Source organism: Gracilinanus agilis, chromosome 2 (genome assembly GCF_016433145.1).
Source record: "Gracilinanus agilis isolate LMUSP501 chromosome 2, AgileGrace, whole genome shotgun sequence".
NCBI lineage: Eukaryota > Metazoa > Chordata > Mammalia > Didelphimorphia > Didelphidae > Gracilinanus > Gracilinanus agilis.
Genome location: NC_058131.1, coordinates 282,772,848 through 282,792,743, shown reverse-complemented (window position 1 = coordinate 282,792,743; position 19,896 = coordinate 282,772,848). Strand labels below are relative to the sequence as shown.

General features: G+C 42.0%; 1 protein-coding gene across 5 annotated transcripts; it reads left to right on the top strand.

The window, feature by feature from the left end:
• The first annotated feature begins 8,793 nt into the window (after positions 1-8,793).
• On the top strand, positions 8,794-19,826 carry NTMT1 (N-terminal Xaa-Pro-Lys N-methyltransferase 1). Of its 5 annotated transcripts, none has more exons than XM_044663993.1 (4): positions 8,794-8,924; positions 16,042-16,259; positions 17,497-17,749; positions 18,640-19,826. In XM_044663993.1, exons 2-4 carry the CDS (start codon positions 16,098-16,100, stop codon positions 18,894-18,896), a joined length of 672 nt encoding a protein of 223 aa, XP_044519928.1. In that variant the 5' UTR covers positions 8,794-8,924; positions 16,042-16,097; the 3' UTR covers positions 18,897-19,826. The 5 variants fall into 5 exon arrangements, with proteins under 5 accessions (XP_044519928.1, XP_044519927.1, XP_044519926.1 ...); XM_044663992.1 differs by having other exon boundaries at positions 16,039-16,259; XM_044663991.1 differs by lacking the exon at positions 8,794-8,924 and having other exon boundaries at positions 15,452-16,259.
• The last annotated feature ends 70 nt before the right edge of the window (positions 19,827-19,896 follow it).

Below are 19,896 nucleotides of genomic sequence, written 5' to 3'. Positions count from 1 at the left end.
TCCATCATGCATGTGGTAGGATTCAGTGGTGGAATATATTGAAAAAAGGACTATGACAAATTCTAGTGCTCTCTGTGGAACCCTGGTGAGGCTAAAATGAATGAAATTCTGAGGTTCACAGGAAAAAAAAAATAAACCCTCAGTAGAAGCATGACAGAAAGAGAAAAATGGTGAGACGTTCCCAAGATTGAACCTACTTCGTGTAAATCCAAAGCCACATTTTTGGACACTAGATTGACTCTAGCTCCAGTGCTTAGTGATAGTTATTGCTGACATCATGGTATAAATAGACATTTAAAAGCATGTGACTAGATCGTTTTAAAATTTTCAATACATTTTACATGTGTTGTCTCATTTGATAATAACCAACGCTGTCCAATGAATACTATAAATATTTATTAAACTCATTTTATGGGTGAGGAAACTGAGGTGCAAAGAGGTTAAAAGATTTGTACATAGTCACACAATTGGTAAATGGCAGAGGCAGATTTTAAACCCAGGTCTCTCCTGACTCCCAAGTTGAACACTCTTTCCACTAGACCATGAAGGCCTCAAAAACTTTCTTAGTCAGCAAACTCTCCTTGCCAACTAGAGCAGTATGGCAGCCAAGAGCAGTATCAAATTAAAATATAAGCAAAGTATCATTAAGAAAATGGCAAAATATTCCAAACAAGGTAGCCTCACGAAATATCAGAAAGCAGTATAAAGGGTGAAGGGGTCTGCAGGAAATCTGTGCTTTTCCTGAAATGGCATAATAGGAGAGGGGGCATAATTTGTCATGGATATATCTTAAGGCCTCTAAAAGTTATATCCAGATTTGAAGTCTTTTTGGGGGCAGCATATATTCAAAACCATAATGCACAAGCCCCCACCTTTTTTTCTCCTATTATCACACCAATCCAGAGAACACATTAATTTAAGGTAAAGACATTTAATTTTTAAAATTAACAAGGTAGGGCAACTAGGGTGGCTCAGTGGATAGAGAGCTAGGCTTAGACAGGAGATCTTGGGTTCAAATCTAGACTCAGACACTTCCTAGCTGTGTGACTCTGGGCAAGTCACTTAAACCCCAATTGCCTTATTGCTCTTCTGCCTTGGAACCTAGTATTGATTCTAAGACAGAGGGTAAAGACTTTTTAAAAAAAATAAAAATTTAAAATAGCAAGGTAAATAAGGAAAAATCATCCCCTGTATACAAATACTGGAAAAGACCAGCAAACATTATTGGAGAATATTCGAATATCATTCAGATTTCTCCTAGCAAAGTTAATAGAACTATATAGAATCACTTCTGAATTATCTACTTATGGACTTATTTTGCTTCTTAAACTTATTTCTTGGAATACCACTCAAAAGATTTGCATATTATGCACGTAAACTTATTGATATTTATTTTATTTACAAGGATGACTCACCATTAGCAGCAGACAGGGCCATAAACACACACACTTATAACATCTTCTTGAGTTTCTATGGCTAATGGTTAACTTGGAAAGGAGCCACTCCAAACTCAATCACATACTACAACTTGTTTAGCTATCCTCAATTTCCAATTCTTTGCCACCACAAAAAGAGTTGCTCTAAACATTTTTGTACAAATGGGTCCCTTTTTTAGACCTTTTTGGGAGACAGACCTAGTTGTGGCATTGCTAAATCAAAGGGTAGCCACCATTTTATAGCCCTTTGGGCATAGTTCCAATTACTCTCCAGGATGATAGGATCAATTCACAATTCCACCAACAGTGCATTAGTGGAAGAATTTTTATTGTATTGGCTAGGGGCAACTGTGAGTCTTTAAAAAAAAAAAAAAAAAAAAAGTTGAAATCTTCCTGAGGCAGGCTATAGGCAGCCTCACAAAAGAGTTGTAAAAATCCTGCTACCTAGCAAGAAAAGCTATGAAGCAGGTGCAGTTCACCAGACAGGCAACAGGTGGTGGTAGCAGCATCTTAGTGGAGAATCAGGACCCAATCTGACAGCGGCAGCTCAGTGGAGAATCAGATGGTGCCTGCTCAGCAATGGGCATCAGCAGATCTGAAGGAAGCAGCAAGCAGCAGCTTGGCAGGCTCGAAGACTTTCTAGCCAGGATACAATTCTAGGAGCATGAAATTTCCAGGTTATGAACCAGAGACATGGGACTCTGTGGGCTGTTTTGTCCAGTATCCATAGGATGATTTTTTCCTTGCTATTTTAAAAAATTAAATGTCTTTCCTTTGAATTAATGTATCCACTGGTTTGGGTCTGATAATAGGGGATAATAGGGGAGCTTGTGCATTAAAAAAAAAAACAAATGGAATCACAAAGAGTTGGATGTAACTGAAAATGACTGAACAACCACAAATATTTCATTCAATCCTCACAATAACCTTATGAAGTAGATATTATATTATGATATATATTATCATTGAGAAAATGGAGGCATATAAAAATTAAAGAACTTGGTAAGCTCACAAAGCTAGTGAGTGTATGAGTTCAGATTTGAAATCAGTCCATTGGCCACCTAGCTGCCTCTGGGGAAGGCTCAATTGAGAAGCCCTTTGAACTAATAATTTTAATGGCCTTTTATAGAACCTTTCCTTTAGTTTTTCTACCTCTTACTTGCTTTTTGTCATGGTTTTCTTTTTTAATTTTTGAACAACCATAAGTTGTTTCCTTAGTTGATTTTCAAGCATAGAGATAGATGAGGTTTTGATCACTACTGTGTAGCACAGCATAAATGTTTGTTTCGGCTTAATTTTTTTTATTTAAATTTTTACACCAATAGTGGCTGTTGGGCCTCACCATGGCTGAAGGTATTGGAAAAAGGGATCTGAACTGATGATTTCATCAATGGAAGGAATTCCCTGTGTGGAAATTCCTTCTATCAAAACAGATCAACATCATCTCTCTAACTCATAATCTTAAAGTGTTATCTGGAAACACTGAGAGGATAAATCACATGGCTAGTATGTCAAAGGCAATAAATGAACCCAGACCTTCCTTAATCCAAGGCCTAACCCTCTAACCTAGTAGTTCTTAGTCCTTTGTGTGTGTCATAGACTTTTCTTGCATTCTGGTAAAGCCTATGGGAGGTACGCAGTGAATTGAGTACAAGTCAGGGACACAGTTTAAATCTATCCTCTGATACTTATTAGTTGTGTGACTCTGAGCAAGTCAACTTAAACTTTTATCTCATTTTTCTTATTGTAAAGAATAGATAATAATAGCACCTACCTTCCAAGGTTGCTTTGAGGCTCAAATAAGATATTTGTAAAGTGCTTTGAAAACCTTAAATCACTATATAAATAGTTCTCAGAATCATGCTTTTAAATAATTGGAGTAAATGCTAAGTTTCAGTTAAAGCTTTGTTAAAATAAAGGTTCCTTTACCCCCCCCTCCCCATTCAAATTCAAATATGGACCCCAGGTTAAGAATTATCACTATACCAACAAATCTTTATGGTGCACTAATATTTATAAAATATTTTCCTCACAACAACTCTGGGTGGTAGGTGATATAAGCATAATTATTCCCATTTTACAGGTGAGAAAACCAAGGCACAGAATAGTAAAGTAACTTGCTCAGCATCATCCTGCTAGTAAACATCAAGATGCAAACTAGCCCTTTCCTCAGTGATGCCTCCCTTGGAGGATGGTAAAGCTGCAAAAGGGCATGGTGAAGAAGTGGAATGGGAGCCAGGTGCCAGTGTTTCCTGGGAAGTCAACTATGAGGATTAGAATCAGTCCTGGGGGACTGCAAACGGTGGTAATCCTATAAACAGATAGCATGAACTTCTAATGAAAAGAAAGATAGAAAGAAGGTAGGTGATACATGGCCCAGAAGTGATAAGGAGAACAAAGAGTAGGCCGGTGGCAACAACTCTCAGAGGAGCTTTCATTTCAGTTAAAGCTGTGACAGCACTTATTTGCATTGGGATAGGCAAGAGGCAAGCTATGCAGTCTCCCCTAAAGGATTTAACCACAGAGAAGACTCTCATCTAGCAAGGAGAGCTCAGTTGGGAACAGCCTGGAGATGGAATGGGGAGCAGCAGGGAGATGACTTCTCAACACTGGGGTCATTGGCCCCATACCTGGAGCCCAAACGAAAGTGTTCTTTACACTGGACTCTTCTTGTCTCTGGGGCCTGACTCAAGGCTATAGGACCACTACTGGCTTACACGGGTCTGATGTAAACCTATTTTCTTTTCTCCTTTACTTAGAGACTTTTGTCTGCTCCTAGGAAGCCACCCAGACAGACTGAAGGGTTTGATAGTCTCTGGGCATGATCCAGTCCTGCCCTTTGTCTTTTTTCTTCTTCTTCTTTCTTTCCTTCCCTCCCTCCTTCCCTTCTTTCCTCCTTCCCTTCTTCCCTTCTTCATCCCTCATTCCCCCCCCCTTCCTTTCCTTGAGAGACTTTAGAAAGTCTATTCCAAACCTTACCTGTTCTAAGTAAGACACATAGTAAAGGGAATGGACTTGCCCACTATATGGGTGAATGCAGACTTGAGAATCAGGTCCTTATGTTGTTAGGCTGTGACCTACACCTCTGATGTGACCAGGATCAGCCTTGGAGAATGGAGACGAGTCTGAAGGAAGCAGCGGGGGGCCAGAGCCTGAAACTCTACTTGCAGCATCAGGACCAGAATTGTGGTGGCAGCAGACCAAATCCAGAGGGGGTCGAGAGGGTTGGTCACTGTCACTTTTCATGAAGCTGGCAACAGGAGTGTCCTGGGGCAGGGGAAACCCAGGTCTCTTCACCGTGATGTCCAAGCCTTCCTGAGTGAACACTAACATCTCCCTCTTTCCCTGTTTTCCTCTCTCTATGACATGCAGCAGGAGGTTTGCAGGACTGTCCCATTACCCCCTCCCACCACCAAGCACTTCGAACATGTGAGAGAACAAGGAGGAGGAGATTGGGGGATGATGGAGACAAGCATTTCATTATGGCTGTTTTGCAATTTGACTTTACTATAAACCATGCGCTCACAGGAAAGCCGATTACTTATGTCTTATAAATACAGACGGCTGGACTATGCTAGGAAATTTCCAGATAAGAGGTAGGGACAGAGCCGGTGAAGTTTCCCATAACTTTCCAATGATTCACAGTCCATATTTCATATTACCCCCAGATCAATATTGAGTCCAGGTCATTGACTATTTCTTTCTTGCCCAATATTCTCCATGCAGGCTCATGGGGAGGGTATTTCTCATTAGTTCTCTGATAAAGGGACAAATGTTTTCCCTTAGGCTAACTCTGAAAGCAAGACACATCTGGATGCTGGGCTGCATCACTATCCCTTGTTTCATCGGGGATAATGCCTCGGCGCCCATTTAACCTAATCCAACAAGGCCTCATTAGGGAAACTGATTTGTAGGGGTTCAGATGTCTTCCACCCTGGAGCTTCTTATCATCCCTCATAGGAGGAGCTTCCCAAGGGTTAGGGCATGGATCCAGCTTTCTCTGCATTCTCCAGTGTTCAGCCACAGAACTGCCGAGTGCCACATCATGGGGATGGAAGGAGAGATCTCTGCCCAGGTTTCTTTAGTGATGGGAGAATCCAGACAGTGGTCCTGAGCTTCTCCAGCTTTTGTTCCTAAGACTGCAAACTTGGGGGTTGGTGAAGGTAAGGAGCTCTCTGGATCGGTGCCCTCAAACACTTTTGTTCATCACTTTCCCACCCATAACCCCCACCCTCAAGGGGCAAGAATGACCTCATCCATGATCCCAGAAAAGCCGGAGTGAGATTTCACCTCACCAGACTGAGCTATTAGGCTGTGAAGTGATTTTCTCGGTGGTGCAATCTAGGCCTAGACCACAGGGTGGCAGCACGAACCCAGATCCTTGCAGAGTAGGGGCTATTCTAGAAGGGCACACAAAGTTCATGGGATCATAGATTTAGAACCAGAAGGGACTTCGGGTGCCTTTTAGTTTAACTCAGTGGTTCCCAAACTTTTTTGGCCTACCGCCCCCTTCCCAGAAAAAAATATTACTTAAGCCCCCTGGAAATTAAATTTTTTTTTAATTTTAATAGCAATTAATAGGAAAGATAAATGCACCTGTGGCCATCACTGCTTCCCCTGGATCGTTGCAGCACCCACCAGGGGGCGGTGGTGCCCACTTTGGGAATCACTGGTTTAACTCATTTTATAAATGAGAAAACAGATGGATCTGGGAGTTAACAGATCTGCCTGAGGTCCCTCTGGACTTCTAAGAGCCAGGAAGAATTGTTCTGGTAGAATGTCAGTCATCCTGTTCTCAGACACTTTGTTGTATCTGACTCTTTGTGACCCCATTTGAGGTTTTCTTGGCAAAGATACTGGAGTGGTTTGCCATTTCCTTCCCCAACTCATTTGACACATGAGGCAACTGAGGCAAACAAGGATAAATGACTTGTCCAGGGTCACACAGCTAGAGTCTGAGGCCACATTTGAACTCATGAAGATTTCTTCCTAACTTCAAGCCCAGCATCTATCCATTGTGCCCCTTAGCTGCCCCATTTAGATATTTGCTAGATTATAGTCTCCTCTCCCTAATATCCATCCCGCACAGCCAGATCTAAGATCTTTTAGAAAGATCACCATTCTATGACTTGTAACACTCCTCTATTCAGAAAACTTCACTCACTGGATTTGGGACCATCTAAGTCTAGCACCAGCCCCTTCTCTACCAAAACTCCACCTGCTTCCATAATATAGGCCCTACATTCTTACCAAACCAGACTAATAATCACTGTCTTAGTCTTTTCTCCGTATCTTTGTTCCCTCTATCTGGAATGTTCTTCCCCATCCCAACCCCCTAACCCTATTCATTAACATCTTCCCTAGTTCATATTCTACAGACAAACTGGGCCATGTATAATGCCCTCAGGTGCTTGGGAAAAGATAAAACAAGCCAATTTAGAACTTAAAACTAATTATGAATAATTAGTGTCAGTTGGGTATATGGACTTTGATCTGCTTTAGGCCTCCATGTAGCTATCTCCCTTGCCTGTCCAAGTAAACCAGCAAAAGAGGGCTTTGGGGCCTGGAGATGCAATAATAGCCAGGGTAAGCATCCCATGGCTCAGGAATTGGCAAGGCTGAGCTGTCTCATTTTGCTTTCTCAAAGCAAAGGGAAAATGGAGCCCAGAATTGCTAAAGTCAGAGAAATAAGCAGATAGGTATTACCAGGGTTGTATATGAAAGGAGAGTGAAAGATCTGGGATTCAGGTGAGGTATCCTTTGTACTTTAACATTCATGGGATTGGGAAGGAAAAAAAGATCTTTTCCTTTGTGCTATGCCAGCCCAAAAAGGGGTAAGAGTGAGACGACTTTGATAAACCATACAATGGTGGCCCTCAAGATTTACAGGAAGTGCTGGTACAGGAGAAAGAGAAGGCAAGGGTGTTCAGAGTTTGTAAGGTTTATGGTAAAATTAAGTGGTAGGGTATATGGGGTTTAGAGGAAGGAGACAGTAGGGTGATGGGTAGAAATGAATAGAGAAGGATTAGGGATATAGAATACCAGCCGGCTTAAGAGGATAATCAAAGCCAGGAACATAGTAAGGGTTTAATAAATGCACATCATTGTTGGAAGGAGCAAAGAGGTAGCAGGTATTTGGAAAGCAGGTGACTGGAGGTGTTAAAGAAGGTAGAGGCAGTATATTTAGAGGATAGGCTAGATTAAAGGGGGAAGTTAGAAATCGATCCCATCTCCACCATTAGAGATTTGAAACCCTTGAATACTTGGCAGCTTTGATAAAGCCCTCACTAACCCTTTGTTGTAGTTACTATATCAGGTGCCCACAGCCTCGGTGGAATTGCAAAACCACTCCAAAGGTTAATCACTTAAGTCAGAGGCCACACCAAACTAACCCCATTTATGATCCCATGACAAAGTATGATCAGCACTGATTTCAATGATCCAAATTGGCACCTCTTCTCTCCCATCCCTTCCCAAACATTTGAGAAGTGATAACTTGTTTGCTACTCTCCCCCCTTCTTCCTTTCTTCCCAGCATGTGAATTTCTCTGAGCAGTGATGAGTTTCCTTCATTCTTCTGCCTTTCATTAACCTGACAGGTGCCAGTGCTTAGAACCAATCATGACTTGTTGGGGGCCAGGCCTGAATGCCTGGTGAGAAAGGTTGCAAGAAAGGTTTACATCCTCTCCTTCCTCTTCACTTCTGGGAAATCCTGTCTACCAGAACAGGGGCCAAGTGGCACACAGTCCACTCCCAACCCAACGCTCCCGAGGACCTAGGTTCGAGTTGCCACCCTGTGTCCCTAACTGGTGTTGCACCCACGCAGGTATTGCACCTGCTCATAGATGGATGGAGAACTGCTCCTTGTCAAATACTGAAGCTGCTTGGATGCTGCATTTGCTCAGATACAGCATCTCTTGGGCACAGCAGCTGCCTAAGAGGTAGTGCGCTAAGTAGTACATTTACACAGAATCCTCTCTGATATTGCGCCGTTCAGATACTGCCCGGGCTGCAGCCGTTTGTGCGTTGCGCCAACTCAAGCAATGCCTTTGCCAAGAATATGCACTCGTTTTGCGGACTGATATCGCAACGAGAAGTGCACTTCACTGTGCTGTGTGGACCTTTCCTCCTTCCCCGAAGCCTAAGACGTGGCAAAAACCATCTGGGACTTCCAGCACACTATTCGTAGGAAGGGCTCCCGACTGCCCCACGCACGCGGAATTCCTTGGAAGGCGGGGCCATTCGGTGGGTGGCGCCAGTGAGCGTGCCACGCCCACCAGGGGGCGGCACCAGCGTCCGTGGCCCCGCCTCGCCCCCAGCCGGAGGAAATGACGTACCTAGGACAAAGGGAACGCACGCTGGCTCGCCACCGACGCCAAACCCGAGTCTCGGTCTTGAGGCTGAGGTTTCCTGGGCTGCCGCAGCCGTTGCCTTTGCTTCCCCCCCCTCCCACCCGGCCCTAGGTGACCCACCGCCCTCTGTCCCGAGGGTGAGTAGCGTGAGGGGAGCCCTTGTGAGGGCGGCGACAGGTGAGGGTGGTGGTGGGGGGAGATTTTCCTCCCAACGGCCTCAGCTTCCCCAGCCCCTCCCCCCCGGCCCGCGAGCCCCCTGCCTAACCACGTGATCCGTAGCCCCTTGTGCCAGCTTGCCCCCACCCCTGCCCTCTCCTGGAGTAGGTGTCGACGTGACCCTGCGTCCCTGGGAACCACGTGCCTTCTCCCCCTCCCGCCCCACGAGGAGTGTGTGCCGCAGAGACCCCGCCTCTCTTTAACTTCTCTGGGAGCCCCAGCCTCCTCTTCCTTCTACTTTGCCCCTTTCTGGGGTCGGCCCCTTCTCAACTACCTGGGCCCAGGCAGCTGCAAGAAATCTCTCTTTCTCTCCCCTAGCTCATTACCCACAAAGGTACAGACTTTGGCTTTGGCCCACCTCCTGTGATAGGAGCTGGTGCTGAGCCCAAGGTGCCTGCTGCAGTGAGTTTCTAGGGCTGGGAATGTGAAGAAGCATTTCTCAGAGTTGATCTTTAACTCCCCCTCTCCCTCCCGCCCAGTTCCGAGGCTTTGGGATTAAGGAGGGTGGGGAGGAGCAAGGAGATGCTAGCTAGTATCAGCCCAGTGTCCTCTAGAAGTGGTTACATAAAGTAACCTAAACGGACTAAGTGACTAAGCGTGATTGCTTATCTCTCCATGACCCCAGCCTCCAGACAAAGAAATGAGATGTGTCTGACTTTTGCTAACATATATAAACTCTTATTTTGTCGGAAGGTGAGATATAGCCAGTGCTTTTGATTCATCTCATCCCGGTGCCTTCATAGAGACAGACCTAATATAGTTTCCTGGCCTGATCCAGGGGTCATTTCAAAGACAATTTTTATTTGTGCATTGATGGAAAGAGTAAGTCAGAGATTCAAGGGACTCAACCTGTATGTTTTTCCTTATGACAACTCTGTACAAATATTATCCTTATTTTACAGAAGAAATATAGTAGGAAGAGCACTGAATTTGAAGTCAGAAGACCTGGGTTTGAATCCTACCTTTTTTTACTTGCTATCCATATGACCTTGGACAAGACCCTTAACCTTTCTGGACCTTGGTATATAAGGTTGGAATAGGTGAACTTCATGAAACTAGAGAGGTGAAAGAATCTGCCTGTAGGTCAGAGAGAGGTTTTGAATCCTAGTCTTCTCCAAACTGAGCCTTCTTACTTCCATCCATAGTGTTAATTTATTCTCTCTTGCTAATTCACCTCCTGAGCCCAGTGAGTAAAGTTCTCTGTGGACCTGTGTCTTATATAAAATGAGAGAGATTGGACTAACAGCCCCTCTAAGTTCTCTTCTGTGACATTCTCTGATATCACAGTATTGGAAGTAGTGCAAATGGTAATTTCATTTTTAGCATTGAGCATGGGGTTATCTCATTTGTTCATCATGATCCCATGTGCTACAAGGAGCACCAGTAGTAGCATCCATGTTTTATTAGTTTAGGAAACTGGAACTTCAAAGAAGTACAATGATCTGTTGCCCAGGTGGTTGAGCTAGGACCAGATCTCTTCATTTTTAGTCTGGTGCTTTTTTGCTTTTTTTTTTTTTTTAAACCAAGCCACACTGTAACAGTTACTCCTATGACTCACTTTCTGTAGCATCTTGAGTTATTGCCCCAGGTTGGCAGGATATAGAATGTCCCTCAGCTAGACTGAGCATTTTTTGATATTCAAGTAGACTCTGTAATATATCTTAATGTGATTGAATTTTTATATGCAAGGTCAACCGCTTCTCCCTTAGTAGTGTCCTGCCAGTGTAGGTTTACAATTCCATTAATGTAGTATGGCCAAATATAACCAAATCTTACAAAATCCTAATACATAGAAGGAACACTAGATTCAAATCCTACTTCTGCAGCCTACTTAGTGTCTTTGTTTTCCTAATCCCCATAATGAGAAGTTGGTCTAGAACAGAGGTGTCAAACTTTTGGGCAGTTGCTGCCTACTTTCTGAGTGCAGCTGAACCAGATTAAAATGTAATTGGGAAATTTTTAAATAAAAATGAAATACAACACTAGATAACATTAATTTGTAGTTTCCCAAGTTAATATGCATCAGTATGAATCGTTTTCTAGCTGACATCACTAGTCTAGAATACCGGTAAGGTCAGTCAAGTCATTCACATTTTTTTCAGTGTTTGTTGTGTCCGAGACTGTGCTAAGCACTGGACACACAAAGGCAGAATGCACTCTCTGCTCCAAAGAAACTCAGCTAATGGAGGGAGACAACATTCAAATAACTCTAAATGAGCTCTATTTGAAATAAATTGAAGCTAATCAGAGGGTAGGTCCTTTTGAGCTCTCAATCTCTGAGCCTATGTTCAACCTTAAACTGATATTTTTGCAGATCCAATTATTACTAGCCAGAGCAACTAGTTAGCTCATTGGAGAGAGAGAGCTAGGCCTAGACACAGGAGGTCAAATGTGATCTCAGACATTTCCTAGCTGTGTCACTTAACATCAGTTGCTGCTCTCCTGCCTTGGAACCAAAGTCAAGCAGCCCCCAAACCCTAATTAGGTAAACATTAGCTGGGCCAGTACTATTCCTCTTAGTTGCTGGGGAATGAAACTCTTGAGGGAGGGGGAGTGGCATTGTTTTAGATGTTAGCTGGTTACCATTTTCTTAGCTCTCCCACTACATATCTCAGGACATTGGAAAATTCTAGGGCTCTTTCAGCTATTTTGAGTAGAATGTCTCCTTGCCTTTTTGAGGATATATTTGTGAGTGGGAGACACAGACTGACATTGCAAGATCATGGGGGCAGTTGGATGTATTTATATCCAAGATCCAGCACAGCCTGTTACCCAGATGGTCACATAACAGCCTCTCTCCAGTTCTGTACCCTCGGTTTAACCTTTTTTGGGGCCCCCTCCCTGCTTGACAGTTGGAATTATGAATTACAACTTATTAACTGTTCTGTTGCCCTTCCCCACCCCAACAATGCTATGTGTTGAGAGACAGATATATTATGGTTCTATATTCTTTACTCACATAATTTATTCAAATCCAATTATACACTTAACCCAGGATAACATTTGCAGCCTGCTTCATACTCATCCACAAGTTGATCCACACAGTGTAACATGCAGCAGAAAAAGGAAAAAAAAAACAGTGCTACTTTTCTGTATTGCTTGTTACCACATCAACTTGTAAGTTTATGTCCACAGTAAAGAAAGAAACCAGTTCTGACTCCTTGCCCTTTATCTACTTCACACAACACCCCTCTCTATTTGCTTTTGACTTGAATTTCCTAAGAGCAGGAAACTCTAGTCTGGGTTAAACAATTTCTGTTTCTGAGCTGACTGCAACTTCACTTAAAAATATATATACATATGCATGACACAAAGAGATTGGAAGGAGGTATAAAAGGAGAAACTAATGTGTTAAAGTAAATGAGACATTGTGGGGATGGATGTAGATAGATAGTATTTGGCAGCAGATGAAGGTAAGTAAAGAGGGAAGAATAAAAGATTCCTCTAGGGCAGGGGTTGGCAATGTATGGCTCTCAAGCCAGATATGGCTCTTTCTGCAGGAGCCATAAAGTCAATTTTTTTTCAGCCGCTGTTACAGGAGCGCACTGTGAGCACTGTACGGCTCTCACGAAATTACATTTTAAAAAATGTGGCATTTATGACTCTCATGGCCAAAAAGGTTGCCGACCCCTGCTCTAGGGTTTTGAGCTTTGGCGACAAAGAGAATGGTGTGGCTATTAACATAGGGAAAGCAGAAGGAGCAGATACTGAGGAAGGAGGGGATGATGACGTAATTTGGGATATGTTGAATTTTAAGTGTTACCTAAAGATCTAGAACTGAAATGTCAAAAAAGAGGCTGGGACTGGATATTTAATTGGGGAGCTACAATCATGATCATCGAAGCCATGGGCCTGAGTGAAGTCATAGTGAGGGAAAAAATGGCAACAGAAGGGCTAAGAACTGACAGAAATGGGCCCATGTTTCATTGTGGAAGGAAGAGTTCAAGTTTCTTTGAGAAGGCAAGAAACTAACATTTCAGCAAAATTCAAGCATTTATTTAGCTGTTATGTTTAAGATACTGCACAAGCTTTAAGGATATGGATACAAAGACAAAATGAAAAATAATGCTGCTTTCAAAGACCTTAAATTCTACTGGAGACTTACAACATGACAGTATGTGTACTAAATGCACTAAATTTAGATGACTTAAATTTAATTTGAGGAAGAACACATTTGTAAGGAAGACCTTGCTAGGAGGATCAGGATGAGTTTAACTATGAAGCCTTTTTAGAAGAAGCTAAAAATTCTAGGAAGTAAGGAAAATAACAATTCCAGCCTTGGAAGACTGGGGCAGATAGGTGGCACAGGGAATAAAGCACTGGGCTTAGAAAGGAAGGCATCTTCAGGGGCAGCTGGGTTGCTCAGTGGATTGAGAGCCAGGCCTAGAGATAGGAGGTCCTAGGTTCAAATCTGGCCTCAGACGCCTTCCAGCTGTGTGACCCTGGGCAAATCACTTGACCCCCACTGCCTATCCCTTACCACTCTTCTCTCTTGGAACCAACACACAGTATTGATTCCAAGATGGAAGGTAAGGGTTTTAACAAAAAAAAAAAAAAAAAAAAAAATCAAATGCAGCTTCAGGCACTAGTAGTACCCCCTGGGGCAATTCATTTAACCTTGTTTGCCTCAGTTTCTTCATCTGTAAGATGAGCCAGAGAAGGAAATGGCAAACCACTTTAGTATCTTTGCCAAGAAAACCCCCAAAGAGGTCACAAGAAGTTGGACACTACTGAAAAACAATTGAATGAAGTAACTTGGAAGACTGCAACAACTCAGAAGTGGGAAATTGAATGTTGAGTTCAAGGAAGAGCTAATAAATAAGCAAGTTTGACTAAAACAAATCATGAAGGGACTAATGTGAAATGTCTCAAAACAAACTGCACCCAGACTTTGAAGGGCTTAGATGCCAGACTGAGTAATTTATATTTTATCCTAAAAACAGTAAGGAATTGCTCAAGATTTGTTCATGGTATTGATGGGGTCAGACCTAGGCTTCCGGAAGATTTTTTTGACAGTTGTGTGCAAGATGGATTGGAGAAGGGAGAACAATTAATAATAGTCCACTTAGGGAGAGGTTGATAGAGAAATTAATTTGTTAAAGTGAGTTAGTGACAAGATGGGGCAGCTGATTGAATTGAGTTGTTCTGAGAGTGAGTGAATAGTTTGGGATAGCTCTGAGGTTGCAGACTATTGAGGATAGTGATCTCTGCTTCATCTGATTTCTCACTTATTCTCACTCACACAATCCAGTCAGTTGCTAAGTTTAGTTGATTCCACCTCTTCTACATTTCTTGTGTCCCATTCCCTTCTATCTCTCTCTCCACTACAACATCTGATCTCTTTTTTTCACCTGCACTCTTAAAATAGCTTCCAAATTGATCTTGAGTCCAATCATCCCCTCTCTAATAGAGTTTTCATACAAATCTCAGGTTGATATTCCTTTCTGGGGCTTTCTGTTACCTTTAGGGTAAAATTTTAAAATCTTTTGGAATTAAAAGTCCTGCAAAATCTGACACCATCCTTCCGTTCCAGATTTGATTATACATACCTTCACACATTCTACTCTCTAGTCAAACTGGCCTTTTTGTTGTTCCTTGTAAATAGGAAATTTTATCTCTCATTTCTGTGCCTTTGTACAGACTGTCATCCATGCCTGGAATGGTCTCCCTTCTCCCTTCAAACTCTTGGAATTCCTATCTCCCTTCAGTAACCATCTCAGGTACCAACACCTTCAAGAGGTCTTTTCCTAATTCCCTTAGTTGTCAGTATCTTCAGTTACTGCATCTTTGTTTGGTATATGCCCTATCTTTACTTACCTCTGAACATGTTTAATCTCTATTACAATGCAGTCTTTGAAGATGATAATTGGACCCATGAGAGCTAATGAGATCACCAAGAGAGGTGTAGAGCTTAAAAGCTGCCTGCTCCTGAGAGATGTGCTTTTCTGAATAATGTCCACCGAGCCTCAGGCTCTTAGTTTTAGCAGACCCAGCACAGCCAATAGAACATAACTTACTATCAGCCAGTGAAGAGCCTTCAGTCCATTCTTCGTGGTGTTGGGTTTTTTACTCTCAAAAAGGTATTTTGAGGACCTAGAGTTTGTGCCCAGGTCACTTGTCCTTTTTAATGAGATATCTCTAGTTTACATTTTAAGAGTCTTTTAAGGCACATAGAATAGTGTTCCATATTTCAGTACTCATTAATGTATGATTGTAGACAAATGCTTTATCCCTTGGGTATCTAGGTTCCTTAATTCAGTGCAGCCTTTTTGAGATGAAAGAAAAGGTGAAGAAGGTTAATAAGCCCCAGAAAAATCAGAGGCATGAGTACATTGAAGGAGCACCAACTGCTATCAGAAGACTCAAGTTGAAATCCCACCTCTGACATTTACCAAGTATGAGATTTTGGCAAAGTGACTTAACCTCTCTAGGTTTCAATTTCCTCGTCTGGAAAATGAGAGGTTTGGACTTAGATGGCCTCTGAGGTTCTTTTCGTTTACAGAGATTTATGGTCCCCTTTGATATATAATCTTCATAACTTGTGTGTGTTTGTGAGAAATAAACATAGGTTTAAGCCTTCTATTTACTTCTCTTCCTATTGTAGCCAAGGCATGAATATTTTAAACTTCCCATGCATTTTAAGACCTGTGCCTTGAATAAAAGTTGAACTTGCCTTCTTATGTATCATAATTGCTATTTTTCCTTTAAATCTCTGTAGGTAGCATATTTTCCTTTTTAATTCCATTCTCTATCAAAAAAAATGTTATTTTGTATATTATTTCAGACACTCGTCCTAGAATGGAGAAGGAATGATCCAAGAATTTAATGGGATGTTCACCCTTTCTTACTCCCTCAGTCAAATCATTTTCTCCTCTGTGTAGGAGTAGAAATTGTTTATTACAAAGGAATGTTTTCCAGAAGATCGTGTGTACTGGCATTTTAGAGAGTAAATGATGTGGGTGTGAAATAGAGGACCTTTTCTGATCAATTTGGTCTCTGCTATTGCTCTAAGTTGCTCTTTTTTTATTTCTTGAGGAGAAGATCCACAGCTGATTTCAAGGGCTCCCAGAAAACATCTCTGAGTTGGTTGCAACATGACAAGTGAGGTTGTGGAGGATGAGAGCCAATTCTACTTGAAGGCAGAGAAGTACTGGAAAGATGTCCCTCCCACAGTGGACGGCATGCTTGGAGGGTATGGCCATATCTCCAACATCGACATCAACAGCTCCAAGAAGTTCCTGCAGAGGTTTTTGAGGGTAGGCAGGTCTGGGGTATTCTACAGGCAGGAGTGGGGTGGAAAACATATTGGTTGTCATGGTACAATGTGATTTGAATGGGAATATCGGGAAGCAGCTGTTACAATGTTTCAAAAAAGCTCAAACCAGCTAGTTGTCTTTACATTTAACACTATAGAGTCTTTATATTTCCTCTCTCCCAGCTACCAAAAAAAAACCCTAGAAGAGTCTTCTGTCTTGTCACACATGTAGGTGACTATGAAGTAAGCCATAGGAACCTTCCAAATTCATGGCAGTAGTGGGGGGACTTTAGTGGCATTGCCAGATCCAGTCTCAAGAAAAGCCATCCTCTTCTTTGTCTTTGTAACACAACACAGCAACCACACTCTCATCCTCTTTTTTTTTTTTTTCATTCTTACCTTTTGCCTTAGAATTGAAACTAAGTATCTGTTACAAGGCAGAATGATAAGAGGTAGACAGTGGGGGTTAAGTGACTTGCCCAAGGTCACACAGCTGGGAAGTGTCCGATACCAGGTCTAAACCTAAGACCTCCCATCACCAGGTCTCACTTTCTATCCACTAAGTCACCTAGCTGTCCCTCAACACATTCTCATCATCCTTATACCCTAGGTCTTCACTGCTACCTCTCTGGACCATACATTTACCTATTTTCTAGTTTGCCTGATCTCTCTCATTGTTAGATCCATAGTAAGCTCTGTGACCATGGTTAGTTGGTATCGGATACTTCTTTTTGGCTCTTTATAGAATACTTTATTGTTAGTCTACTGCCAGTGCCCCTTTAAGCAAATGGTTAGAATAAAATTCTACATCATTATGGCACAGAAACATTCAGCACATAGATTCTTATATATAACATCCATCATCTATTCAACTTAAAGTTCACATAAAAAACCCACTTCTATACAGTGACTCCAAAAAATACTTTCCATGTTGAAAAACTACAGATATTAATATGTTAACTCCCTTAATAGCTCTGAGAAATACTTCTTAGAAAGTAAGCACCAAGAGAGGAATATATGTGTTCAGGTTAACCCAATTGGGCGGTGGTAGAACTATGAATAAATAAAATTGCACAGGTACTTTTAATCATCAGTCAAGATGATGGGCTGACAACTTACTATATTAGTTCTAGTTTGTCCCTCTTTCTGGCTTAGATGATCTTTCCTCTTTGTTTTCAAAGGGTCCTTGAGGTCTCATTGCCCTTTCTTACTGATCCTATCCCCCTTCTTCTTTTCAGGATGGTCCAAATAGAACAGGGACTAACTGTGCTTTGGACTGTGGAGCTGGCATTGGTCGAATCACCAAAAGGCTGCTCTTGCCTCTCTTCAAAGTGGTAGATATGGTTGATGTCACAGAGGATTTCCTGATTAAGGCCAAAACCTACCTGGGAGAGGAGGGCAGGAGGGTGAGGAACTATTTTTGTTGTGGTCTACAAGACTTCAGTCCAGAGCCAAACTCCTATGATGTTATTTGGATCCAATGGGTTATAGGTAAGAACTCTCATCCTTGCTTTGGTTTCTTTGTTTTGGAATGAGGAGAAAGTGCCACTGAACCAATTATATTCCTGCTAGTTTGAAGGTCATTCTTTGATCTCCTTTTCTGCTTCTGCCATGCTATCCCAGTTAATAGTATAGCACTGAAAACATTGGTTTCATCATTCCAAAAACACCCCTGTCCTAGAAAGAATCTAGAATTCCCCTTGATGGATAGTTGACTTGGTTATTTAATTTTATAATAGTCCATTTGGAGAGAATATCTTAACCATTAATTGTCAGAAACAAATTTTGGCAGGTATTAAGTTTTAAAGTGACATACTCAATATCAGGTAAAATGACCAAGGAAGAATTTTAAAGTCCTAAGTTTCCAGTCCCATCCTGAGAGAGATGTTTTTTTCATTTCTCTGGGACTCTTCTATAGGTCACAGACATAGCTTTGACAATATTTTGTACCTTTTGCCATTTATTTACCAGCCAAATACCCCAGATCTGAAACTCAAAATAGGAAGTCTATAGTTCTGCTATGTAATTAGATGATTTCTATACCAGCCCTATTTGAGCCATTAGCTGTGCCCCTTTTTCTATTAGAGAGCACTCTACCTCAGTTACAGGCCACCATCTCTAACAGTAATAAAAGCAATCACCCAACTAGACTCAAGCCCCACCAAGAAGAATGAGCTTAGCCCCAGTCCCATGGGAAATCATGCTATCACCAACAGTTTAAAGTGAGTGACCTTCATCATATTCCTAAGCTATTTTTATTGTCTCCTCTTTGTGATTACATATAGACTGCCTATGAGAATGGAAATCTGCTAGCGAGCTAGTACTGTATGAAGTGGTATAACAGCTTTCTCTACCTCTAATTTCCTGTCTACCTTCCCTAGGTCACCTTACTGATCAGCACCTTGCTGAATTCCTAAGAAGGTGCAAAGTGGGCTTGAGGCCCAATGGCATCATTGTCATCAAGGACAACATGGCCCAGGAGGGTGTGATCATGGATGATGTGGATAGCAGTGTGTGCCGGGATCAGGAGGTGGTCCGCAGGATTGTTCGCCATGCAGGTCTTAATCTCCTGGCTGAGGAGAGACAAGAAAACTTCCCTGATGAGATTTATCAAGTCTACAGCTTTGCCATGAGATGAGACCCAGTTTGGCATGAGAGATACAAGAAGAAGGGACCAGTGTGGGGTTGGGGGGGGATAGGGGGGTGGCACGGGGTGGAGCCAACTGACAGCTGTTGGGTCAAACAGTGTTGTGTTATGGTTCAGGAGTATAGAAAACAGTCCTGTGAAGGCTGCTAAATACACCTGTATGTTTGCTGTCAGTTTACTCTGTATAGATTCTGTATTTAAAAGAAAACCCAGACACGGGAGGTAAAATGCTGCTGGACAGGATAGAAGGCGAGTTGTGGGGAGCAGGGGTTTCGAAGCAGAGTGCCAGCCAACAATTTTTTGTGAGCAAAATAGGGAGAGTAGGCTTGGATCATAACCATCTCCTAAATTTTTCCCCCTCTTTCCTTATGCCTATATGGGCACCTGTTATTTTTCTTCCAGTAACATGTGATGATGGGTCTGGGAAAACACTTGATACATTGATCCAACAAGATGACTTTATTTTATTTTTTTTTTTTAAACCAAAGGTCTGGCTGCCTTAACAGGAAATAAGATCTTTGACTTTGCTTCTGTGGACATTGAAGAGGAATCCATTGTTATTTACTTACTGGGAAGCAAAATGTTCTCATTCTTTTAGGAGTAAAGGCAAATACTTTCACAGCCCTGGTTAAGCCAAGCCTCACTTTGGTAACATGGATCTAATAACATGGATCAGGATGTTCTATGTTGTGGGACTGTTCGATGTTTCATTATTTTGTGTGCTTGTCTCCCTCTTTAATGAATGTAACAATTAGGAAAAGGGTTAAAACCCCAACAGTTGCTCTCAGATTAAGAGCAGAGAATTTGCTTATGGTTTTACTACTCATTGTGCCTTGCTTTTTGAATGTGGTTCTTCTGTGGCAAGCTGTTAAGTGTCATTTTCAGTCCGAAATAAAAGATAAATTCATTCAGTGTTAAAAACCCCTGTGTAAGGCAAAATGAAAATGTCTTTCCTTGTTACTCGTGAGCAGAGTACTTTTTTCTTGCTAAT